The 25,378-nt window shown below is 48.9% G+C and overlaps 2 protein-coding genes across 4 annotated transcripts in view; one reads left to right on the top strand and one right to left on the bottom strand.

The window, feature by feature from the left end:
• The window catches only part of FKBP15 (FKBP prolyl isomerase family member 15), a 55,546-nt gene extending 41,559 nt beyond the window's left edge, over positions 1 to 13,987 (top strand). For 2 of the 3 annotated variants that reach the window (XM_047701104.1, XM_047701101.1), the window contains exons 20-28: positions 1,972 to 2,143; positions 4,308 to 4,444; positions 6,251 to 6,406; positions 7,033 to 7,185; positions 8,170 to 8,292; positions 8,853 to 8,960; positions 9,235 to 9,920; positions 11,003 to 11,099; positions 13,379 to 13,987. In XM_047701104.1, coding sequence (XP_047557060.1) covers positions 1,972 to 2,143; positions 4,308 to 4,444; positions 6,251 to 6,406; positions 7,033 to 7,185; positions 8,170 to 8,292; positions 8,853 to 8,960; positions 9,235 to 9,920; positions 11,003 to 11,099; positions 13,379 to 13,456 — 1,710 coding nt within the window. In that variant the 3' untranslated portion in view covers positions 13,457 to 13,987. The remainder of the gene's footprint in view (positions 1 to 1,971; positions 2,144 to 4,307; positions 4,445 to 6,250; positions 6,407 to 7,032; positions 7,186 to 8,169; positions 8,293 to 8,852; positions 8,961 to 9,234; positions 9,921 to 11,002; positions 11,100 to 13,378) is intronic. The other variant, XM_047701103.1, reaches the window with a different exon arrangement.
• A 1,991-nt stretch (positions 13,988 to 15,978) lies between these two features.
• Positions 15,979 to 24,929, bottom strand: SLC31A2 (solute carrier family 31 member 2). The gene is made up of 4 exons (XM_047701105.1): positions 24,794 to 24,929; positions 20,607 to 20,673; positions 18,309 to 18,495; positions 15,979 to 17,359 (listed from the first exon to the last, which is right to left on the bottom strand). Exons 2-4 carry the CDS (start codon positions 20,671 to 20,673, stop codon positions 17,191 to 17,193), a joined length of 423 nt encoding a protein of 140 aa, XP_047557061.1. The 5' UTR covers positions 24,794 to 24,929; the 3' UTR covers positions 15,979 to 17,190.
• Positions 24,930 to 25,378: the final 449 nt, after the last annotated feature.

The following is a 25,378-nucleotide window of genomic DNA, read 5'->3' as shown; positions in this document are numbered from 1 at the left end:
ACTCTGACATTTCCTGAAGCAGTAAGGAGGACTTTATTCCAGACTGTTGCAGTAGGACAGAAAGAGTGGGCTCCACTCCACACAGTAAGGGCAGATGAGGGAGTCATAGCTAAGGAGCGGATGAGGGGTCGGTGCTGGGAAATTATTCAGAGGAGACCTCGTGGGTGGGGGGATTCTTGGTACACTGACCTAGTAGGATTTTTGCTAATGACTGGCGAAGGACCCGGATACCAAAGGTCAAGGATGAAGAACTTGTTCAGATATCAGGGGGAGGGGTTCTCTCTGAACAGACATAGCAGGATTCTTGCTAAAACTAGACAGGGCAGGCCATACACAGGATGGGAGGCCAAGGTCAGGGGCTCAGAAGAACCTGACTAAAGTTTGGTCAAAGAGAGAGTGTGCCAGTGGACTCTCAGATACTCATTCATAGCCTGTTTCTTTTTGTTTTATATGCACTTTTTTTTTTTTTTTTTTTTGTGGCTAAAGTATTTTATTAAATTAAGTATGTAGTTTGCAAATGGTTTCATAAGAAATTTTAAAAGCAAAGTTATAAAACATTTTCAATAAAAAAGTACAGAGTTAACAGCAAAATTACATTTTCTTTATAGTACAAATAAAAACATTTCTGATACACTGTCTGAAAATCTTATATTCTCCAACTGATAGCTGCAATATTATATTTTAATGAGAAGTTTCACCATTAATTCAATCATTTGCTAGTAACAGGTTCATCATTTGGACCATAAAAGTCAACTGCTCAACTTTAAGGAAAATAATAAAATTTGTCATTAGATAATGTTAAGTTACAAAAGGCTCTCCAGGATATACATGTATGCCAGCCTTGTTTTTATATGCACTTTTAATTACTTTATTTCCTTAACGTTTAGGAGAGCCAAAATACTAGATTTTAAATGGAAGCTAGCAAACCAGTAAAAGCTTTGGAACATTTACATCTGCAGGGGCTTGGTGAATAGCCTGAGAAGGGACAAGTGACAGTAGGAAGGAGACAACGGTAAATGCACATCAGGCAGAATAATGTAGGAGGAGTTAGAGGAGTAGCGGCATAGTAGTGGAGGGGAGATGGTCCAACCTCATACGTATGCTTGATTGTCCGAACGTTAAGACTGGTCACCAGTGGAGCAACTGTTCACTCCCTTTCTTATCATCTCATTTCTCCTCATTTTATGGAAACACATCAGTTCAGGTGACAAGGATGTGATATTTGTCACTTGTTTACCATTCCGTTTTATTGACCATCCTCTTAATCATCACCCTTACCACATGGAGTATCATTAGAGGCTTCTCCAGGGGGTCATTGTGGTTTCATCAGCTGCCATTTGAGAGCATATAGCTTCCGTGAGGCCAGGCCAGGGCACCATTTGCAATACGTCGAACACATGAAAAACTGAAGCATGGCCATCTCGTTAGCTCTCTTCTTCCAGGGACCCCCAGAGCAGTCACCGTCAGGTGGCTGAGCTTTCCATCATCCTTCCATGGGTAGTCAGGACCATTAGGGAGAAACTACAGACTCAGATGTTGATTGCAGTTGAAGGCATTCAATTTAATTTTAAAATATCCTTTTCTTATTAAGAAAAATACATGTGTATCCTAGAAAAGTTAGAAAATGGCAGGAATACCATTTCTTGTGTACATAATTTGCTTAAGCAAGCCCATTTTCCAGCATTTTATTTTTCCATTCTTTAGCAACTGTAAACAATCTGCATCAAACATCTTGTATCAAGATTTCTGTTAAGTTTGCACAGTGCTTCCTAAGGACAAATTTCTGCAAGGGAATTCCTGGGTCAGAGACGTGGCCCGTTTTGAAGGCTTGATGTTGGCTTAATGTAGGTTGAGGGTACCTTAGCTCCCTTCCTACCAGTTCAGTCAGCGTAGAGTGTGTGAGGTTGGGTCATCACTTGGAGACAAGGGACACCTGTGTTTGACGTGGCATCGTACTTTGTTACCGTTCAGGTCAAGGTGACAGAAGAGTTAGCAGCCACCACGGCTCAGGTCTCCCGTCTGCAGCTGAAAGTGACTGCTCACCAAAAGAAAGAAACGGAGCTGCAGATGGAGCTGACAGAAAGCTTGAAGGAGACAGACCTCCTTAGAGGCCAGCTTGCCAAACTGCAGGCAGAGCTCCCAGGTACGTCCCTGGTGGAGGGGCTGGGACGGTCACCATTTAGACCTAAGGAATTAAACTGAGGGGTTCCTGGCTGGCTCAGTCAGTAAAGCATGTGACTCTTGATCTCAGGGTCATGAGTTCAAGCCCAGTGTTGAAGGGTAGAATTCACTTAATTAAAAAAAATATATATGGGGCGCATGGATGGCTCACTCAGTTAAGCATCTGTCTTTGGATCAGGTTATGATCCTGGAGTCCGGGGATCAAGTCCCACGTTGGGCTCTCTGCTTCTCCTCCTGCCCTCCCTCCACCACCAGCTCATGCTTGCTCTCTCACACACTTTGTTTCTCTAGCACGCAAATAAATAAATAAAATTTAAAAATAAAAAAATTCTGGGGCACCTGGGTGGCTCAGTGGGTTAAAGCCTCTGCCTTCGGCTCAGGTCATGATCCCAGGGTCCTGGGATCGAGCCCCACATCTGGCTCTCTGCTCAGCAGGGAGCCTGCTTCCTCCTCTCTCTCTGCCTGCCTCTCTGCCTACTTGTGCTGCCAAATAAATAAATAAGATCTTTAAAAAAATAAAAAATAAAAAAATTCTGTCCTTCTTTCAAATCCATTTGGCTTGATGCTCATGAAATTTGTGAAGGACTGAGGCAAAAATGGAAGTAGATTGGCATAAACCTACACCACTGCTTGACATAAAGGACAACCAAAGAAATGACTGTTTATCTGGAGTTGATCCGTGACCACTTTCCCACTTAGTTTCGCAAGTGTTGCCCTCACTGTGTTGGTACTTGTGTTTGGCTCAGGGGCCTGGAAGAGTTTACTGTGTTCCTCTAACTCGTGACTCAATGGATGTTTAAGAAAGAAACGCTTCCTGTAGCAGCCACCCCTTCCTAGAGGATGGATTCCAGCCCTTCAGCCTGGCACTTGAGGCCTCTCCAGCTTGGCTTACTTCCTCTTCTGTTGCTCAGTTCATCTTGGCTCTGGACATACAGGCCAGCTAGCTGCAGCTTCAGCCCATCCTGCGGCTCTGGTCTTACCTTTTATCCGTGCTCTTCTCTGGACCTGCTGTGTCCACTGTCACCAGTATTTGTCTCCAGTTCTCCAAAATCTCTTTCAGAAACTTCCCTGTTTTTTTCTGGAACATTTGATCGCCTTTAGAATCCTTTACCTCTGAGTACATGATTACGGCCATTATCAGTTAGTTAGTCTCAAATCAGCACTATTTCTATGTCTGTATTCCTTCTAGAATACAAGCCCCTGGAGGACAAGGGTGGGTGTCTTGCTCATCTCTGCGAAGTCCTTTCCTCCAAGTTAGCATGAGTTCAGTACCTGGCATAAAGTGCTGCTCCAGACACAGGGACTTGAATAGAAGAGCTGTGAAGACCAATGCGTTGGTTCACGCATCATGATGTATAGAAACAAACGTGGAAGACACAGATGGGACCAGGGGGCAGGGTGTAGCTGGGCAGCAGCAGAAAGGGGAAGAAGCGAAGTTCACTTGCCTGAAAGATCTGAAAACACTGATGTCAGTTGGTAGAGTGATACCTTGAGGATAAGCCCCCTCCCTGTTAGAGAGTATCACCTGGGTGCGCCTGGGGGACAGTCTTAGATTCGAATGTTGTACAGGTATCTTATTTTCTGCTTTTGTGGTGTCCTAGGACAGTTAACTTCAGAAGTTTTCCATACCAAGTTCATTTTGATGCATTACCTTTTTAAGAAATATTCTAGTTGCTTTATTTGGGCATTTTTTGGTGTTTGAAAAGGAAACTCTTGGTAGAATGTCCCAGCTACCAAGAAGGATGGGAGTGTCCCACCAAGGCGGTGAGACAGGGCCTGGACTAATGCTCAGTGAAGATCTGTTCAGTGTGTCGAGGTGGTGGCTGAAAAGGGATTGCGGCGTGATGCGTTTCGAAGGTGGTTTTGGATGATTTGAAGCATTTCTTTTTCATTCTGTGTGTGGAGAAGGGGACACACATACAGACACGAACATGGGTTGGTGGTGGAGTTGGTTCGGACCGGATCCCCCTTTCTCCAGTCAGCGAGGTGGTGCTGAAGGGAGTGCGGGGACGGCACGCATGTGGTCCCATCAAGAGGCCACAGGGCACGGTGTGGGGAGCAGCCGGGATGCCAGGAGCCCCTGCAGTTCTGGTTCCACAGCCAGTCTCCCTGCTGTCCTGTCTCAGAACTCCGGGAGGCTTCGGAGCAAGCTCAGTCCAAATTCAAAAGTGAAAAGCAGACCCGGAGACAGCTGGAGCTCAAGGTGACGTCCCTGGAGGAGGAGCTGGCTGATCTCCGAGCTGAGAAGGAATCTCTGGAAAAGGTAAGTTCCACACCCGAAGTTTCTCTGTTGGACCCAAGTAGCCAGCATTAACTGTTGATAACATTTTTACTTTCCTTTTAAGAATTACAGTAGCAGGGGCACCTGGGTGACTCAGTGGGTTAAAGCCTCTGCCTTTGGCTCAGGTCATGATCTCAGGGTGCTGGGATCGAGCCCCGCGTCAGGCTCTCTGCTCAGCAGGGAGCCTGCTTCTCCTCTGTCTCTGCCTGCTGCTCTGCCTACTTGTGATCTCTCTCTCTGTGTCAATAAATAAATAAATAAATCTAAAAAAAAAAGAATTACAGTAGCATGTGCTCATTGTAACAAATACAAATAATTTAGAAAAGTATGAAATAAAAAATAAAATTTATCTTTTTTCTTCTCTAATCTCACGCATTAGAGATAACAGTTATAAATAGTGTATGATTATCTGTGCAGTTTGTTTTCTGTGTGTATAAAACACCTACACACATACTTGTGCATACATATATGTATACTGATCATTTTTAAACTATAATAAGATCATGTTTAATGCTTTTTTTTTTTACATTGTGGACATTGTACTAGTAAGAATGAGAACTTTCTGGGATGCCTGGCTGGCTCAGTCAGTAGAGCGCGTGACTCTTATCTTGGGGTTGTGAGCTCAAGCCCTACATTGGGTGTAGAGATTGCTTAACACTAAAATCTTAAAAAAAAATAAAAATAAAAAAATTTTTCTTATTCCTTTTAACTGCAGCGCAGTAGTCTAGTCTATTGTAAGGTTGTACCATAACTTATTTAACTACCTACTGATGGGTATTTATGTTTCTATTTTTTCACAATTTCAGGTATTGCTGCTCTGGACATCCCCTTGTACTATATAATTCTTTTTTTGAAAATTCATTTGAGCATTTCCATAAAACGAATTGCTTGAATTAGAATTGCTTTATCAAAAAAAAAAAGAAAAGAATTGCTTATCACTCTTTAATGTCCTTTGTCCTCTTTCCTGTTGTAATACTAGTTTGATTTATAAACATTACTGAGGGTATTAATCCTTTGTCACTCATAGATGTTATAAATATCACTTAGTATTTATAGTCTCTTTTGTTGTGTTAAAATTTTAAGGTCAGCCTAAACTAGCCCCATTGAACAAAGTGGAAATATTTCTTCTCTCTGTTCTGGAACAGTTTAGATATGAAAAGAAACTATTTCTGAGATTTCTATAAAACTCTCTAGTAATGCTTTTGTGGCCTAGTGCCTTTTTAGGAGATAAACTTGGTCTACATTTTCAGTATTTTCTATGATTTTATCAGGGTTGTTGTTTTTGTTTTTTTTTTTAAACCTAATTCCTTCTGATTTGGGGGGGGCTGTTTTTAGTTTTTCATTGTTATAGATACCACTACAGTGACCATCCTTGTACCACAGTCTTTGTGAACATGATTTATTGCTTCCTTAAGATAAATGATAATTTGTGGAATTTCTGGATGTATTTTTAAGAATCCTTCTGCAGGACTGCTAAATTGCCATCCAAAGACAGACCCGTTTAGTTTCCTACTAGGAGGTATGAAAGTGTCAACTTCCTTGTACCCTGGCCACTGTTAAGATGTTCCCCATCTCTTAATACAATGGTAGATAAAGACCTTCTTGTTTTCCTTCTTCGTATCACAATTTTTGTCACTCAGGAACCAAGAATGTTAAAAATAGAAGAAAAATTAAACATTGAATTGTTTCCAGAAGGACCCAGGTCAAAAACTATCACCACTGTCACCATCTTCTGCATTTATCCTCTGTGAAACAGCTGGAGCTGATGATAGTTCTCTTATTCCCAAGAACCTCTCTGAAAGGAAAAAGAAGTCCGTTCAGGAGCGCTGCCAGGCTGAGGAGGAGATTGACGAGATCCGCAAGTCCTACCAGGAGGAGCTGGACACGCTCCGGCAGCTCTTGAAAAAGGCTCGGGTATCCACAGACCAGGCGGCCGCAGAGCAGGTAACGGGAAACCGAAGCGCTTTGGGGATGTGCCTTTAGGCATTTTATCGTCTTTGAGAAAAGGGGATTTCAAACATCCCAAGGCCAGAGTCCTCAACCAGCAGACACCATCCTTCAGGCCCATTATTGTCCTTGAGGAGAAGGGATTTATTTAGGTAATCAGGCAAGGAGACCAGGGACGGTGACAGGACCCACCTGGATCTCTCGTTCATTTGGCAGAGACCTTTTTCCTCGTAAACTCATAAACTCATATTTGTGTGTCTGACTGTTGAGTGAATTGGTGCCCTCAGTTTAGTCTCCTCTGGGGATTTTGACAAAACTGTTTCGCCTGAACCTGTGACGTTCAGGGCCCAGACTCTGAAAAGATCACAGTATGGCCCTCTCCTCTAGGTGACTCACCACCTCTTTATCTGGCTAGAGTAGCTTTTAGAATCCTGGCCACCGATGACCTCTGCGTACCTATATTCAAAAAGTACATTTACTTTCAAAGTAATCAGGGTCTTTCAGATAGTTGTGTCCCTATTAAATCTGGGCTGTTAGCTTATTCTTTTTGCCTTAGGAAAGATGGGCTTCCTTAGATGTGAATACCTCCTCCCCAGGATCTGCTGCTGATGTTATCTTGACAGCTGTCTCTGGTACAGGCGGAGTTGCAGACCCAGTGGGAAGCCAGGTGTGAGCAGTTGCTGGCCTCCGCCAAGGATGCGCACCAGCAGCAGTACCAGGAAGTGTGCGCGCAGAGAGAGGCCACCCAGCAGAAGCTGCTCCACCTTCAGGAAAAGGTGGGCATTTCCCCAGGCCAGGCAGCTTAGGCGGCCCAGGTGTTTTGAGGCAGACAGGTTGGGTCTTGGAAATCCTTCTGAACCTGAAAGGTGTTAATAGCTTGAAAAGCAAACCATGCTTGTTCAGCTCTCCAGTTTATCAGTAATCTTTCACATACCGATTTTGAAAGACAGGTTCATGACCTAGAAAAAGGAAAAGCAACACTATTGTTCTGGAATGTGTTTAATTCCATTATTTGATCATTTATGAAGCAAATATTTATTGAGTGCCAGTGGTAGTTCAGATACTGTGTTAGGGAAAGGGCTTACAAAGAGCTCTGCCCTCAGGCATCTCACAGTCAAGAGAGGGAGCCGGAGAGAAACAGAGATAAGCATGAAGTGTTGTGGGGCCCAGAGGAGGAAGTGCCTGAGGGAGCAGAGCCAAGGACCAGTAGCATTGGGGAGGGGAAGTGCCGTGCAGAACGTCCCGGGCAGAGGCACAGGGGTAAGATGGGGCCTGGGTTGGCTAGGTCACTGGCATGAAAGTGACAGAGATGAAAGATGGTTTAGGGTCATGGAATGACAGCCCCATTTTTGGAGGTGACTTTCTTTCCTTATAGTATCAGGTTAAAGATCTTTGACTCAGAGATGGTGAAGGCAGTCTTGCAGGTGAATAGGCTGCTTCTAATGGCCGGTGTTCATATGTCTGTGTCACTGGACTTACACGTCCCCCCCTTTTTTCATCGTGCTCTTGAACGATGTTCCTTATTAGGAACAAGGCAAGAGACCTCGGTGGAGAAGAGGAGGTAAAGTTCTGAGTTGAGATTGAGGGATGAGGGAAAAGAATGCCCTGAGTCAGCAGGCCTGGGGTGGGTGGGGGCGTATGGACACCAGCAGACCTACCTGATGTTAACACTGGATGCTGAGGATGGTTCTCGTCCTCCCTGTGTGCTTTCACCTGGTGGTCCAGGCTCCCAAGGCCACAGTCACAGTCTTGTTTTGCAGTGTCTAGCCCTCCAGGCCCAAGTCAAGGCCCTGACACAGCAAAATGAACAGCACACCAAGGACCTGGAGGCCAAGCCCCACGTGTCTGGAGTTGCGGCTGCTGCTGCTGACCCGTCAGAGAAGGTGAGTGGGCATTTCGAAGAAGCAACCCAGGTCATATCAAGGGATTAAATGTGCCTGCAGGGCTTCAGGAAGAATGTGGCCAATTTATTATGTTGGTAGCCTTTTTTCTGACTTTAGTGATACACCACTTATCTGACTTCAGTAAAAATGAGCTTGTTGGAGCGTATCACTTCGGTGACAAATCCCAGAGGGCTCTGTCCTGAGGCTTTGACAGATAAGGGAAGTGTCTCCGAGTTGGCGCAGTGAGGAGCGTGCCCAGCATCTGCTAGCACCGGTCCTCACAGCCCTCAGTGGCTCCCCTGGTGGCCACAGTGCGAGGAGGCATCAACGCACATGGGCTGCAGCTTGCCTGTCCTTGATAACCCTTCCACCAGTGGCTCTTCTTACTTAACATCACCCTCTCCACAGTGACCTCCTTCAGCGTCCCGGGTCCAGACCACTGTGGCATGCGGTTCGGTGCCCCAGGGGCTTCCTTTCAGCCCTCCCAACCCCTCTCCGGCATGAATCGCCTGATTCTGGCAGTACAGATTTTGTTTTGCTCTCCTCGTGTCTTCCTGCAGGTCAAGAAGATCATGAACCAGGTGTTCCAGTCATTGAGGGGAGAGTTTGAGCTGGAGGACTCGTACAGCGGCCGGGCCGTGCTGGGGACTATTATGAACACCATCAAGGTACAGACGGCTGGCGATTGTTGCCGTGAAGTGGGACTCTTGTGACTTAAGGGCCTTCGAAGGGATCCTAAATTTAAAAGGTATTTGAGACTGTGCCTCAAGAGTCAGGATAAGTGGCATGACTTTGATCTGGAGAGCCGAGGGCAGCATCTGGTGAGAGGAAGAAGCAGGCATTCGACCTGCACAAGCAGGTGTGCTGTCAGGGAGCGGAGGAGTGGGAGTGCCTGCTGCTTTCCTGCCAGTGAGCATTTCCTCCTCCTTGGCTTTTGAACAGGTGGTGACTCTTCAGCTGTTAAACCAGAATGAGCAAGACAAGGGACAGAACAGCAATGATGAAGAGGAGGAGGAGGAAGAAGAGCAGCCCCAGATACCTTCCCGGGAGCACTCGATGTCGGCCAGTTCTGGGCCACCTCCAGCGCCCCTGAGTAGGGAGTCACCAGAGTCCTCGCTGGTGTCATCGGAGCAGGCAGTCCAGGAGGCTGCCCCCCTGCCTCCTCAGGCCCTCCCTGTTCCCCAGGATGAGGTACAGGGAAGGGAAGGGGAGCCTGCAGAAGCAGAGGTGCTCTCAGAGATGAAAGATGATTCCCTCCCACCTGAACTGGCTTGTATCCCCTCCCAGAGACCTCTGGGGCCCCCAACATCAATTCCCCCTAAGCCTCCAGGCCCCATGCTTGTGGACTCTGAGTGCGAAGAGACACTTGCCGCCAGCCCATTGGAAAATGCCTGTGTCGGGGAGCCAGAAAGCACCATGGGACTGTCTCTCACTTCACATTCCACGAATGAGAACCCATTGGCCTTGGGGCCTGGAAGTCTAGGAGAAGAGCCTCAGCCTCCAGAGCTCAAGAAAGATGAGGGCGTCCCTAACTGCACTGCTCCCCCTAAGGAGCTAGAAAACACAGAGGCAGGTTCACTAACTGTCGGAGCAGCGGGTGGCCCCAACCACTGTTCTCAGCGCACCAGGTACGTCTTACTGAGAGGAGTTCCCAGGACAAGGCAGCTGGGTGTGGAGGTTGTCGCTGGTTTTTCCACGGCTGGTAACTCATCCTCAGAGAAGGACTGTCTGATTCACTAATTCATTCATTCCTGTATTTATTCAGAAACATTTGCTAAGTAAGAGGCTCTGTGGTCAGCACTGCAGTAGGGGGGAAGGCAAGGCGGATTGGGCTCGTAAGGAGTGTATAGTCTAGTGAAGACAAATACATAGTAAACGTATGCTGTAAAAAAGTGCTTAGAAAAAGAAATTCTCTATTATTAAAATAGAGAATAAAAGGGAGTTCTACTACTTCAAGATAGAATGGTTAGGGAAGGATTCTGAGAAGGTAATGTTTAAACTGGGACCCAAAGGATGGAAAGGAGCCTTCAGTGCCAAGATTTGGGAGGAAGAGATTTCGGAAAGCAGGCACAGCGCATGCAGAGGCCCTTTGGTAGGAGGGGACGTGACAGTTAAGGAACTAAGGAAGGCACAGTAAGTAGAAGAATGGTGTTAACCTGAGATTAGAGAATGAAGTAGGGACAAGACTTGTGAGATTTTGTGTCACTCTTAGAAGTTTAGATTTTAGGTACTGTGAAAAACTTTATTAAAAGGATTTAAACAAGGGGCACCTGGGTGGCTCAGTGGGTTAAAGCCTCTGCCTTCAGCTCAGGTCATGATCCTGCGGTCCTGGGATCGAGCCCCGCATCGGGCTCTCTGCTCAGCGGGGAGCCTGCTTCCTCCTCTCTCTCTGCCTGCCTCTCTGCCTACTTGTGATCTCTTTCTCTCTGTCAAATAAATAAATAAAATCTTTAAAAAAAAAAAAGGATTTAAACAAAAAAGTGACATGGCCTGATTGTTATATTAGTTGTTAAAGATCACTCTGGCTGTAGGTCATGGAGGGAGTCAGGAGCGCTAGGAGGCTAGCATGGGTGGAGGCGGGAGGAATCCCTGCGTGATTACCAGAGCTGTTGGATTTTTTTCTCCAGAGCTCATGGGCCCTGTGGCCTAGAACAGGAACAGGAATAGCACCATTTTCTGTGACTTGATTTTCTTGATTTTTTTCCTTCAGTCTCTCAGGGGATGAAGAAGATGAACTATTTAAAGGGGCAGCTCTGAAAGTTTCAAGGCCCAAAGCACAGGCTGAGGAGGAGGATGAAGATGAGGTGGTAAGGAAATCCCAGGCACTGCCCAGTCCTCACACCACCACCCGGGCACCCTTTCCCGCTGGCTCCAAGAAGAGGAGTGGAGCCTGTGGGTGTCCCGTGCCCTGGGCTCTGTGTGCGGCGCCCTTTGGGAGCAGACGTGGGGTAGGGAGGGGGCAGCTCTGTAAGCTCGGTGGGGATGGGCAGATACCACTTTATTCCTAAAAAAGGGTCACGATCTCCGTCCATGCAGGAATGATTTCTACTTTCAGTAAAGGAAGTTGGGCTGCTTAGTCCTGCATTAGAATGCTGAGGCCTCGGCTTCCCTCAGATCTGCTCAGGGATTATGTCTATCTTACAATCAGAAGGGACTTGGAAGTTCTTGACTTCTATCCTTATTCATAGAGGCTCAGAAAGATGATTTACCTGTAGCCACAGAGGGAGTTAGTGGCAGAACTAGGACTGAAACCCCAGGCTCTTTCTGAAACCACCTGTTTCTGGGTCTTTCCGTGTCCTCAGCCTGCTTTCCAAACTGCTACCTTGTTTTGTCCTCCCAACACCCTGGGCAAAAAATAGGTTAAGTACCAATAGCATGACCTCGCTCTACAAAGCTCCTGAGTGACGGATGACCGGAGGGCGGCTTGCTCAGAGAGCCTGGATCAGAGCCCCTATTCTTGGCATTTGTTGTCCCCATGTGCGGAGTTAGACTGTCACCAGGACATTTGACTGGTCTGATGGAAATGACACCAGAGCAAAACATGGGTGGAGAACACAGATCAGCTTCAAGCTCAGCCTGTCCTGGGGACAGAAATGTGAGGTGACTGGGGACACATTTTTCTCCCCTCATGTGTCCGCCAGAGTGATTTTGCCTTTTGCCAAAATGTTGGGGAAATGGCTATGGCAGAGCAAGGAGCGGGCTTGAATGTACCAACGCCCTTGACTCCTGCCTCCGCTCCTCTGGGGGGAGGGGTGCCATTTCCTCCTGTTGGCCTTTCTTCCCAAGAATTAAATTTTCATTCAAGAATTCTGAATAGGAATTCTGCACTTAAAAATAAGAACAAAAAGCTAATTGAGTATCCCTAGTGGCTGCCCTAAATGTAGTTGGAATGTTTAGTTAGCAGGATATTATTGGTATTAATATGAATACTATCGAGTTCATTTCTGTTTCTGGGATACTCTAAGAACCTCACAGACATTCTCATTTAATACTCTACTAACCCAGTGAGGAATTTATCCTATTTTGTAGAAAAGAGGACTGAGGCTCAGCAAGGTTAAGTAATATGCTCTAGGTTATAAAGCTAGTAAAATGCAGAGCCAGAACTTTAGCTGGAATAAAACAGAAGCAGTGAGCCACCTTTTAATTCATTACAGTCAGAGTTTAAAGATCATTTAGTTGATGCCCAGAGAGAGGTACAAGGTCTGTACCAGGGACCCCTGACCCCATCACACTGCCTTCTGTTTGGCCGGCCCTGTGAAGACTACCCTGGCTCAGAGTAGCTTAGAGCAGGGGATACTCCATGTGTGCCTTTCTCCAGCATCAATCCCTGCTACCCCCATGGGACCTGTTCCCCGCCAATCCAGAAGAAAAAAGGCCAGGAGCTCAAGTCATGAAAAGTGGGGGAGAGTTTCTTCCATCGCCTGTTAATCTCCCTTTTCCTACTACCTGGGTGAAGGGAGTGAGGGAAGGACCAGTGAGATCAAGGGTGTTGGGGGCGGTGGCCCCAGACTCCTGGGCTTTCTTCATCTCTTGGATTCGCCACTGGGTGATTTGGCCAAGCGTCTGAACTCAGCTGTCTCACGTGGTGGGGTCATGTCCAGAACCAGACAGGCCATCATAGGCCACAGCGTTTCTTCAGATGGAGCTGTATTCTTCCCAGCCTCTCTTCATTTTCTTGCATCTTCTCTCTCCCCTTAGGGCTGCTCTACTTCTCTCTTTCTTCCTCCCACTCCCATCTCTTCCCCCATCGACCTTCTTTTCCTACGTGAAATGTATGTCACTGCATGAGAAGAAACCTGTCAAATCAATACACGTGTTCCACAAATAAATAGGAAACTAGCTCCGTGTTGGTCTTCTTCTCTGTGTGTTGGAAGATTGCTTCCCTTCTCTGCCTGCTTGTCTCGGCTTTATCTGAAGCTCAGGTTTGCTGGCCACAGGCTTAGTCCTTTCAGTAAAACCCTAACCCACACCCTCCTTCCCATCCTGGAGTCGGGAGCAGGTGTTGGTTCACTTCATCTCACACAGGCAGGAAGGCTATCTGGTGCAGGGACAGGTGAGGACTGACGGCTCTTTCCTGTTTTGTCAGAGCATGAAGGGACGGCCACCCCCAACACCCCTTTTTGGAGACGATGACGATGACGATGACATTGACTGGCTGGGATGAAGACCCAGGAAACTGGTGCAAAGGTTTCTCTACTGACCCTTCCCTAAGCATGATTTTGCACAGCCAGCCCTGTGTCTAGACAGCACGGGGCGAGGTGAAGGTGAGCATTCTGAGGACAGCAGTGCACACACCTGACTTAGCCAACTTCTGAGCGCCCCACCCGGCTGGTCCGAGAGGAGTGTGAGCCTGTCTTCACAACGTTGGGGTCCTGTCTCAGAGTCCCCTTGTGAGGAAGGGCTGGTGGGTTGCCTGCAACCAGTCATCTACAAGAATCCTGCCCTCTTCCAAGCTTTTTATTCTCTAAACTAAGTCAGACTGAATCTGCCTCCCGATGCTCAACTGTGCACCAGCAGCAGGACATGTCATCTCTGGGGAGGTCTGCCTGGTGGACTCCGCTATCTACACCCTGGTTCAGTTACCAGCCTTGCCTGCAGTCCTGGGACATGTATCTTTTCTCCGCCTTAAATCTGATAAAAGAGGTCAATGAATATTTGAAATTAACAAAAACTAAAATAAATGTCTGCAATGAAACTTGCCTCAAGCTTTTGGGGAGAAATCAAATTTGGTTCTAAAGCTGGCTGTGCTCCTCTCTGGGAATGTCAGGGTAGGAGCTGGAACAGACTGGGGTTGCTCAACAGGCAAAAAGCTCTGTGCCATATTCCCTTTGCACCCAACCCTGGAGCTCAGGCTTTCAGGAAAGGTCACCCCTCTGCTGTCCCAGCTCATCCTAGCCGCAGGAAGGCTTGAGGTACTGTGGTTACCTGAGAAACTGGCCGTATCGTCTTGGCACGCTTGGTTCTACACCCTGGGAAGCCCTGCGCAGGAGGTGGGAGGGTCCCTCCATTGTGGTGTCGCTCATCATGATACCTGTTTGATTCCTCACTTTGAGAGTGGCTTCCATTCCCTCTGGACTCGGGGCCAGGCTGAATGCAGAGAAGAGTAGTGAGAAAACATCTTGGTTATTTTACTTCTTTCCAGATTTTCCAAAGACCATGCAACCAGTCTTCAAGAGAAGGAGAATAATTTTAATAAAAATTTTCCCTGGTTTAAAATGTTTATGAGAGAGAATCCTGGATACTGATGGCCCGACCCCACCCTTGTGAAGGCAGATCCTTTGTGAGCCTGTGTGCTGGAAGTGGGGCTGGGAGGCGGTCAGAACCACTGTTGGCTGGACTTTGTTGTTGAACACTTCACACAGACTCTCATTTCCAGCAGCCCTTGCAGAAGACACTTACCCCCTCTGATAGAGAGACAGGCTTAGAGAGTTCAATTAACTTGGCCGAGATTATACAGCTAGGAAGCAGGAGAACGAGAATTCAGATCCTGACCAGCCTATTCTGGAGCCTGGGCTCTTGTCCACCATGGGGCATCCATCACTGGGCTGGGGGAAGAAGGGCAGTGGTGCTCGTCACAATCCAGGCTCCTGGGCCTCAGCCCACATCTCCTGAAACAGAATCTCTGCCCTGTTGTGGTAAAACCCAGCCCCGGCCTCTCAGCCCCCACTGTCTGCGTTCACGGCCTCGCCCAGTTACCCGGTGAGCCCCACGCTCAGCTGTGCTGAGGAGCAGACTCAGGCCAGCCTGCCTGGCGCTGTGGCCCAGCTCTGCCACTCGTGAGCCGGGTGATGATTTAACTTCTCTGTGCCTCAGCTGCCTCTTCTGTAAAACAAGGACGAAGAGTTTCTGCTGGGTTGTGAGGGTTAATTGAGTTAATATTGTGAGGTGCTTAGAACACTGCCTGGCATGTAAAAAGCACTAGACACGTGTCTGTTAAATTTAAAAACACAAAACAAAAAACTTCAGGTGGAGAAAGTGCCACCTTCTGTGACTTGGCCGTGAAGAATGTTGAAATGCTTAGTCTAACCAGCTCGAGAGCAGACATTTTTTAAAAGCCCTCACGCATATTACCAGCGTATCAAACCGAGAGCTTGCCAACGACCCATGGAAGTGCTCCTGGTAGCAGTGCTCCCGGGGAGGGAGGCTTAGCTGCTCAGGACGTGGAACTGGATCCGTGAGGCTCCATCAGCAAGACCACGCCGGACCCCGGAAACATTATCCCCCACCCGCTTCGCGACATGGAGCAGCCTTGTACTTAGCTGCTGAGCTGGGGGGGTTGCACTGGTCAATACTGAAGGTGTCACTTACTTTGTTATGGTTCTCACTGCAAATTAAAAAGTGGTTTCGATGTAGTTTTTGCTGCTGCCCTCAGGGGGAGAAGATGCTTTGCAGCCCACATGACAGCTAGTTGTTTTTCTCACACCAGGCAGCGCCTAGTCAGGATGTGGTATGTGAACATGAGAATGACTCTCAGGGAGGCAAGGTCGTCAGAGGTCTGCCTGATGGCACAGCCTTCCAGGGCTGGCTGCCTGGAGCACAGAGCTGTCTTCTAGCAGATGGACAGACCCCGTCCTTGGACAGCCCCACAGCCAGCACTACCAGCTGCATTCGCCCCCCTCAGCTCCTGCAGTGGCTTCAGGGGTGGCCTGTGCTTGCTGTCTGAGCAGAAACACAAGAATGGCCACAGACTTTAAAAATAGTATTTATTAAAACATCTATTTCTTTTTTAATTCCTGAAGCTTAAAACCATCTTTCCTCTAGCCCTTGAGGTACTTGAGCATAGACATTCCAGTATCCAGCCGTGATGTTCCCTCCCTGGGTCTCATGTTTGCTTCTCTGTCAAGCGAACCGTCTGGAGAGTCCCACCTCACTCTCCGTGTAATGCTTTGGTTTGACTGCTTCCTGCATCATCAGCCGACACTCCCTGCGGCTTAACCGTGTTTGCCCACCAGATGTGATGGGTGAGCAGTAAGTTCGAACTAGAGAACACGAAATACTGAATATTCAGTGTAGTTCTCTGTTCTGCATCAAAGCAGGAGCAGGAAGGGAGCCCTGGGGTCCTGAGAAGCACCCCGGGCCCCTCAAGCCATTAGACTGCCTTCCTCCGGCACGCAGTGCTGTCTGATGGGAGCAGCAGCGGATAGGTCAGGAGCCCTGAGAAGAGTCTCGCTTCTCGGCCTTGAACCTGCTGTCATGCCCCACAAGAAAGAGAAACAGTTCCTAGCAGATGCTGCTATATCCATCGGGAATTCGATGAAGTCACTTTGCTGAAAATTTTGGATTCATGTGCAAAACTGCGAACCAGGAGTTTAGTGGGAAAAAATGAAAAATCTTAGGTTGTCACCGTGATCCGCAGAACAGACCATCTTTATGTGCCCCAGAGGCAGAAAGGTGAGACAAAGGAGCAATCTCGGTCTCCGTCCCCCAAAATACAGAAGGGGTCAGGAAGTCCAGTGGTAGGTGCTCCTCTTTATAAGGCACAAAACGCGAGGGCAGAAGGTATGCAGCTTCCGTGGCCTTCATCACCCAGAACCCCTCTCCCTGTCTTGAAGATCTTTGGAAATTCTTAATCTTGAGTCAGAGAAGTAAGTCCTCATGGGCTCAGCAACCCTGCCCCCCAGGTTCTGATCTCCATTCTCCCTCAGGTCACAGCAGCCCTATTAAGGCATAAAACGCCCAGCCCGGGCCCCGTCCAGGCTGGCTGAGGGCAGAGGTAGCTGCAGGGGCCTCTGAACTCTGGGCAGCAAGTGCTGGCTTCAGCAGGACGTGTCCAGGAGCTGGGAGCGTGGCGAGGAACAGCCATCAGAAGACACAGGAGACACAGGGCTGGAAGCTCGGTGTCTGCAGGAGGGGGCCGCAGCTCACTCCGGCCCCCGGTGCCTGCAGAGCCCTCACCAGCTAAACCATGCTGAGGAGCGGGTAGGCCAGGTAGTAGCCCACAGCAGAGCCAAGGATCACGCCGAAGAAGATCCACGTGTTGTACGACATGACGGCCAGCATCATGAAGTAGCCTATGACCACCTGAACAACGTGGATTAGAGACTGGCCGAAGTGACAGAAAAACCACCTAGATGACAAGGAGAGTCAAGTTAATGTTGATAATGAGATGGTGTCAGGAATTAGAGCCGCTGAGTTACAGGACCAGCTTATTTATATTTGTGTGCTGGACCCAGAAGAGACTTCTTTCTGAAGAGATAGATGAGAAACCACTGCTAGGGGACAGGGGCTTATACAAGGAGCCTTGGGTAATCACATCTCTACTACATTCAGCTCTGAGCTTCCTAGCATCCAAGGCAAAAAGGGGAAATGAGACATGTATCCTGTCATGTCTGATAAAGGATAATACAAAATCATCAATAAGGCAGGTAGGTTTTTCCTTCTGAACCCGCTGTGGGAGATTCCTTCTGAATCTACTAGCTCAGCCACTTACTTACTGTAGCTTAGCACAGATAATCTTAACCTCTCTGAACTTAAAATTTCCTCATCAGTAAAGGAGGGATAAGAATACCTCCCTTGCAGGCTGGGTGTGAACAGCAGAGACACCCGTGTAAGGAAAAGGAAGGCTCGGGAAGCACCGCTAGAGCTGGAGAGAGGGCCGACGTGGGACCCCATGGCACGGCCTTAGCAGACTGGGATGGGAAGGAGGGAAGTGGGAGCTCCTCTGCCAAGACTGGTCCGCTGCAGACAGCAAGCCTTACTATTTGTGTAGAACAGCTGCAGATTCCAGCCTGGGTTTGGAAGCCTTAGTGACGTAAGAAAGGCTGCTGAGATCTGGAGGAGGACTGGATGGATGCCCATGTTGCTGGACTGAGGCCTGCACCAGAGTTCTGAAGATCTGAGTCTCCCGAGTGGCTGTTCGTAGAGCTCTGGCCTAGGCATCAAGAGACCCGAGCTCAAGCTCACCTCACTACTTATTCCCTGTAAGCACTCTGGCAAGTCCTTCCTCAGGCCTGTTTGCTTTAGCCCTCTGGGTCCAGCTTCTCTCATGGTGAATGTGAGTATGCTATGCCTGTTACCTGAGGCGGGTTCTGCTGACCGGGGGTGAGTCTGAGCCAGAAGAATCCTGGTCTGTCTCCTCAGTGAGCTGGCTGGTGGGGATGGACAGGCTCACGGCGGCCTGGTAGAGCAGCTTGGCTTTGCCAACCTTGATGCTTTCATACAACACAGCCAGGAGCAGGACCACCACTACCGAAAGGGCCATGCCTGTCAAACAGAGCCGAGTTGCAGAGACCTGGCCAAGCAAGCCCTGATCCCCTTCTGGCAGCTTCCCCCAGGACCTGGGATATGGAGCAGCAGAGCACCTCCACCTGGTCCTCCTGAATCCATTCCATCTCCCTCTCTCTGGCATCTTCCTCCCCACCCTCCTTGGGCTCAGAACTTCACTGTCTCTTTGCCCTCCAGCTCTTTCTTGGGAAGGATGGCCAATTGGGGTACGGCTGTGAGATCAGGAAGAAAAGCAGGGTCTGGAAAGCCAGGGGCTGAGGGCGAAGAGGTCACACACCACTGCCCCCAGCGGCAACCCCTGCAGGTGGCACAAGTCTCTGTCAGGAATTCTTGTTAGGCAAAGAGCAGGTACAGCAAGGTCCTGAGTAGGAGTGTGTATAAAGAAAAGTCTGGAAGGAGGGAGATACAACAAAGGAGTTATAATTACCTCAGCAAACTAGGATATAAAGGATTTTTTTCTTCCCACCTAATTTTCCGAAGTCAGTGCTGTGTGTATGCTTTTATAATAGTGGAAAACACCACTAAGTTATTTTACAGAAAACATGAAGTGCTTACGAGAGCTGCTGTAAAATTAGTGGCTAATTGCTACTTCTCTTTTACAAGACGAGGAGGGATACTAAATACGCCAGCTATAGTTATTTATTGGGCTCCCAGGAGGAAATCATCTACAAAAGATGCAGGTGATATTTTAAAATACAAAATTACATGTAATTACATGCACATGGTACGGATTTAACTGGGACCAAAGGGTATACAGTGAAAGGTAAGTCTTCTTCCCAGCCCAGTCCCTAAAACCCCAGTCCTCTCCCCAGAGCCTTTTCCTCTGCAGCTCTCCAGGGATACCCACTGTAGGCATCGACCTGTGTGTGTGCTTCCACGTCTGAGCATCCAAGTACACCTCGTAGAGAGGTTCCCCTCCCTGCACACAGATCTGCCTTATTTCTGTGGCTTCATAGTATCTGTGATACAGTCTATTGTCCAAGGGTGGCCACCTCACCCCACCGCACCCCACATGCTCTTCTTACAGTGTCAGCACCCCTGCCGTCAAGTGTGTGGTCCACGGCCCCTTCCCTTTAGGCTGAGAAGACCTTTGTGACTTCCTCACCCAAGCAAGGTGGAAGTGAGGCTCTGTGACTTCCAAGGCTAAGGTCTTAAAAATCTCGTACACTTCCATCTTGTTTTCTTGACACACTCGCTCCTGGAACCCAGCTGCCCTGCCACAGGGAAGCCCAGGCCCTAGGAGACACCCCATATTTTGGTGTTCCCCCGGCAACCCCCCAGCCAGAGGTCCTCGCTGACAACCAGCAGCAACCGGGAGACACGAGCATGAGGAAGCCTTCAGGAGGACTCCAGTTCCAGCCATTGTCTGACCACACCTGCGTGACAGGCTGTGAGTGGGGACCGCTTAGCCGAGCCCAGTTAACCCAGAACCTTGAGAAGGAATGCTACAATGACTGGGCTTACGGGGTGTTAGGGGCTGGTGACCCGCTGTAGGGATGACCGTGATTTATCTCATCAGCACCTGCAGGCCTGGGCACTTGGGCCATTTCCCATCTACTTTTTAAGATACAGTTACTTAAGTTGAAACAACTACGTCATGAATTTGCGCCCAGCTCTGCCTTTTCAAGTCAAAGCAATACCATTCTCTTGCAAACTGGTGCCTCATTTGAGGTCCAGCCAGCAGCAGCTGTTCTGGACTTCTGAGCTGGTGCTGGACATGGTAGGAGGTAGGTGCTAGGTGGGTGCTGAGAGGCAACAGGAGGCCTCGATCGAGCTCTGGCTCGGATGCTTACTCGCTATGTGACCCTCTTCCCTCTTTGAGCTTCAGTTCCTTCTCGTGTCATAGAGGCAAAGGCTGTATCCTTGGCCTCTCTCTGGGCCTTGTGACAATCAGTGAGATAATGGAGCCTTTTGTGACGTGAAGAGCAGTGCTTGGAATTATAAATGCCAATTTCCTGCTCAGTGCTTATGAAAGAGGAGTCAGGCTCATCTGAATGTCCACAGAGGGTAGAGCTAAAGAGAACCGGGCTCTCCACTGCCCAGAGCTACAAGGCTTTCCGAGCTACAAGGCTAGGCTTCCCCACTCTTACCTGCAGGACTGTGGACACTCCAGAAATCAAACAGAAGCACCACCTCATTGGAGAAGATGAAATGCATCTGAAAGAAAAGGGAATTTGCATTGCTCAAGGCAGTAAGAGTCCTGGTCCCTAATGCTCTCCAGCAGCCTCCCCTAAAGACCCAGAGGAACGAGGTCACTGGTCTTAAGTGCTGGAAGGGCTCACTAGTGGTCATCAGGACGAACTGAGGTCAGACAGGGCAGAGACTTACCCAAGGTCCCACAGTGGGTCAGCAGCAGAGCTATCATTGAGATGGCCCTACTCGAGGTGGACGTGAGATACGGGGGGTACCACACAGGTCAGTGTCCTCAGGTCATGCTGAGATGTCCCCCCCAGGGGCCCCAGTCATTCTGTTCCGGCCATGTGTATCATGGAGGGGCCAGGGGCTGCTGTCTCCATGCGACTCCACATCTGTCCACTCATTCATTCAACATTTGCTGACCCCATTCTGTGCACAGCATTCTGGACAAAGTTTAACGTCTCTGCCCTTGATGACGTCCCTGCTCCCAGACTTATGGAAAGAACAAGGATAGACGCACAGACCATGCCGCACACATCTGAACACCCCTCTCAAAGAGCGCCTTACCCAGCCCGTGTTCGGGGTGGCATTAATCGCTTCTCATACATTACCTCATTTCACAACCGTCTTCTGTGTGACAGGGACGGTCAGGCCCATCACACAGAAGAGAAAACTGGAGACACTAGGCTCCGAAGGGTTAAATCATTTGCTGAAGGTCACAAAGCTAGTAAGTTGGCAGAGCTTGGATTCAAAGCCGGGTCCAGCTGGATGCCAGAGTGCTGTGCATTCCAGGATACTAGGCTGTCTCCTGCTTGCCAAGAAAGGAGGACAAGAAGGAAGCCGGGTGGCAATCCTCAGTACCCACTCCAGGCTTAATGACTGTGTTTGGCAAGATTAAAGCCAGAGGGATGAATATTAGTTCACTGTCCTGGGGTGGGGAAAGGAAGGTCCCCTCTCATCACTGGGTAAGTAGGACCTCGGTCAGCAACAGTGGCTCCGCCCTCCAGCCGAGGAGATCTGGGCAAGTGGGATCGGGTGACAGAAGCCTTTGCCTTCTAAGGCAGGTATTAGATTCCCCAAATGTTAGACCCAGAGTGTCCTTAGAAAGTTTTTTTTTTTTTTTATTGTGGTACAACTGACATGTAGCTTTATTTAATTTCGAGTGTACAACCCGATTCGATATTTGTACATATCGTGAAATGATCACCACAGTTAAGACTGGTTAATATCCATCACCACACAAAGTTAAAATTTTTTTTTCTTGTGATGAGAACTTTTAAGACCTACTCTCTCAGCAACTCTCAAACATACAATACAGGGGGCGCCTGGGTGGCTCAGTGGGTTAAAGCCTCTGCCTTCGGCTCAGGTCATGATCCCAGGGTCTTGGAATGGCGCCCCACATTGGGCTCTCTGCTCAGGGGGGAGCCTGCTTCCTCCTCTCTCTCTGCCTGCTTCTCTGCCTACTTGTGATCTCTGTCAAATAAATAAACAAATAATCTTAAAAAAAAAATACAATACAGTAGTATTAACTATAGTCACCAGGCTGGGCAGCACATCCCCGGGACATATAATTTTCTCAGAGGCTTTAGTCCTCTGGCTTTCAGTCTTTCTTTCTTTCTCCCTTTCTTTCCTTTCTCCCTCCCTCCCTCTCTTTCTTTCTTTGTTTTCCCTTGGTCAGGGATTACCAGCAAATAAAATCCTCCTTATAACTCCACCATATAAAACCAGGGCACTGAGTGAAGAGGGGAGAGCACTCCGAACTCCGCTGAAACTCAGTGTGAAAAACACTGATCTAGTCCAACTTGACCCCTCTCTATCCCCATTTCATTCCTGGGTGGGGAAAATGAGTCCCAACAGGGGAAGGGATTTGCCCAAGACCTCCTAAGAAGAAAATGGAAATCTAGGCAGTCATTTAAAAATCATGTGGAAGGGGGCGCCTGGGTGGCTCAGTGGGTTAAGCTGCTGCCTTCGGCTCAGGTTGTGATCCCAGGGTCCTGGGGTGGAGCCCCACATCTGGCTCCCTGCTCAGCAGGAACCCTACTTCTTCCTCTCCCACCCCCCCTGCTGTATTCCCTCTCTCACTGCCCCACCCCTCTCTGTCAAATAAATAAATAAAATCTTTTTTAAAAAATCATGTGGAAGAATTATAAAATAAAAATAGCTTCTTACTCCCCCAATGTGAGGGAGGTACTTGTTTAACGTAAAAGCTGTAACAGTACCAAAAAGAAAGTAGAAATTATTTTGAGTCCTACTATCCAGAGACGTCCCTTGTTATGATTTCAAAAAGCATGTTTGTCAATATGGCAGAATGTTCGCGAAAGACGGACATGCGAAAACAAGTCCAAATCATCCTGTGAAACTCCATTTACACTGGAGTTCCGCTCATTCAGCTTCAGCAGAAGCCTCGAGCACCACCTCTGCGGTGGGGAAGGTGGCAGGCGTTGCACCATGCCCCTTCTCTGAGTTCACTTAATAAAGCAACTGGCATGACTGGAATGTCCCCAACGGCTAGTTAATCAGAGAAGTTCCCTGACTGGCTTCCTTCTATCATCCTTGGGCCTGGGCCAGCTGTCTCAGGGGCTCAAAGCTTTTGCTGTAGACTTGAGCACCCACAAAGCAATAAAAGTAATTCAGCTGACAAACACTGACTTTGGTTTTGCTAGGGGTGCAGATGCTGGAGATATGGAGACAGCCCTTGGCCCTCGAGGGACAAACCATCTGTTAGGGGAGAGGGAAGGGAACAGATCATTACAACAGGGTGAATGCAGTCAGTGAGGAGGCACAGGGGAGGCCTCCTGCGGGTGCTGGGGAGGAAGGCTCCCCTGGGAGACACCTAACTGGGCCAAGAAGGCAGATGGCTATGGCATCTTCTGAAGCAGGAGGAGTAGGAGGCAGCCAGAGGAAGACAGACAGTTTAGTATGTTCCAGGCTGGAAGCGCCCAGACAGTAGTTCCACCTGATTGGGGAGTGAGGAGTCCAGGAAGGGCAAAGGCTCACCCACTCCTCCTTTTTCGCTGGAGAAAAATTCAAATCAGCACATCCCGACTTGGTGCTGCATTTAAACTAAAGGGTCCTGGATGCCTGGGTGGCTCAGTGGGTTAAGCCTCTGCCTTCAGCTCAGGTCATGGTCTCAGGGTCCTGGGATTGAGCCCCACATTGGGCTCTCTGCGGGGAGCCTGTTTCTCTCTCTCTCTCTCTCTGCCTACTTATGATCTCTCTCTCTGTCAAATAAATAAATAAAATCTTTTTTAAAAAATTAAAGGGCCCTGTGGTCAGGTACGGAGGCGGCAGCACCCTACTTTTGTTTCTCCACTTAGGCAGAATCTCAGCCTCCAGCCCCGAGTCTCACTTATCTGCGCCTTCTTCAGGGCCCCACCCTGGGTAGGGAGGGGCTGTGGTGAAGAAGAGAGCAATCAGAGACTTGTTTTCTTCTTTATGTTCGCATTTAAGGTTACTTAGACTTCGAGAAGAGCTCTCTCGTTAATAAACCCAACAGTTCAGGGGGAGGTTAAGGTCCTTGTCCCGCACTTGCCTGGCTCAGGAACTTTTCACAAGCTCTTCCCATCTATTTCCCCTTTTAGAAGGCTAGCAGGTGGTGGGGGAGGACGTTTGACTAAATGACCAGTATTGGCTTCCTGTATCTTAAATTCTATGATATTCATGGGGGTGATGATGATTTTTTCAAAGATCAAAAGAAGTCTTGCAAGCTGTCATTCTCTCCACCCCCCGGTGAATTCTGCCTAAAAAGTCAGTTTGTGTGAAACGCGACTTCTACCCAAACGTAGGGAGGATGGAAAGCAGCTGGACCTGAGATTCCGACCCCCAGCTTGCCAGGACAGGGAACCGGCCCTGGGGCGTGCGCTCGGTGTGTGAAGTGCGCGGGGCTTTTCCTTCTGATGGGGGCCCCGCGGAATCTCTCCCAAGTCACTGCGTCCAGGGCAGGGGACGCCCCCCGCCGCCAAGTCTGTCTTCACCCACCGCGCTCCCGCTGCTCGTCGGGGCCGGACTGACTGCCAGCAGGAGGCACGGATAAGGGAAAAAAACACAGGCAAGCCACCGCCGGCTCCGCCTCCCGCGTCCCCTGAACACTGCTCCCGTCCACCCTCCCCGCGTGGCCGCTGACAGTGACCGCGAGACTCACCTTGGAGGTGAGCGCGCCGGGCGGGCGCAGGGACCGCCACCGCTCGCTGGGGACTCCACGCTCCGAGTCCGACTCGCCCCCGCCGCCGCGATCGCGATCTGGGCCGCGAGGTCACATGGTCGTGGCGAGGCAGGCGCGCGGGCACCTGGGAGTTGTGGTCCCCGCTCGTGGCTTCACTCCCGGCGGCCTGGAGCGCACCCACCCGTATGGAGCCAGGCGCGCCAGCCTGAGCCCCAGGCGGAGCGCGGGCCACCTGCTGCGCTCTGTTTGGCCCCTTACCTTGTTTTGCACTTGACTTGTCTCTGCAACTATCCTTACAGAGTTTATTGCTCTTCTAATAAACCTCGCGAAGCTTAACATGTTGAGTGGAAAAATTGTCAAGTCCATTCTATTGACAAAATAGCAACAATTTAGGAGTAAATGAAATCATGCCCCGGGGCTTTAATGTAGTCATTCTTTTCCTATCTTTCCCAATCTGATAAGCAAAAAGCAATACACAGTTTTAATTTTAACTTGTATTTCTTGGGTTACTAGGGTGATAAACTTTTTTCTTATTGGTATCTCTGTTAGTGTGTTGTCTGTCCA

Source organism: Lutra lutra, chromosome 13 (genome assembly GCF_902655055.1).
Source record: "Lutra lutra chromosome 13, mLutLut1.2, whole genome shotgun sequence".
Classification (NCBI taxonomy): Eukaryota; Metazoa; Chordata; class Mammalia; order Carnivora; family Mustelidae; genus Lutra; species Lutra lutra.
This window is presented reverse-complemented; position numbering and strand designations above follow the sequence as displayed.

What these genes read in the sequence shown, in the direction of transcription:
- SLC31A2 (XM_047701105.1), bottom strand. Translation starts at nt 20,673, where the DNA reads ATGCATTTCATCTTCTCCAATGAGGTGGTGCTTCTGTTTGATTTCTGG. An exon ending in GAGTGTCCACAGTCCTGCAG is followed by an intron (nt 18,496 to 20,606) that starts GTAAGAGTGGGG and finishes TCTGTTTGACAG; the next exon opens with GCATGGCCCTTTCGGTAGTG. An exon ending in GTCAGCAGAACCCGCCTCAG is followed by an intron (nt 17,360 to 18,308) that starts GTAACAGGCATA and finishes CTTGTCATCTAG; the next exon opens with GTGGTTTTTCTGTCACTTCG.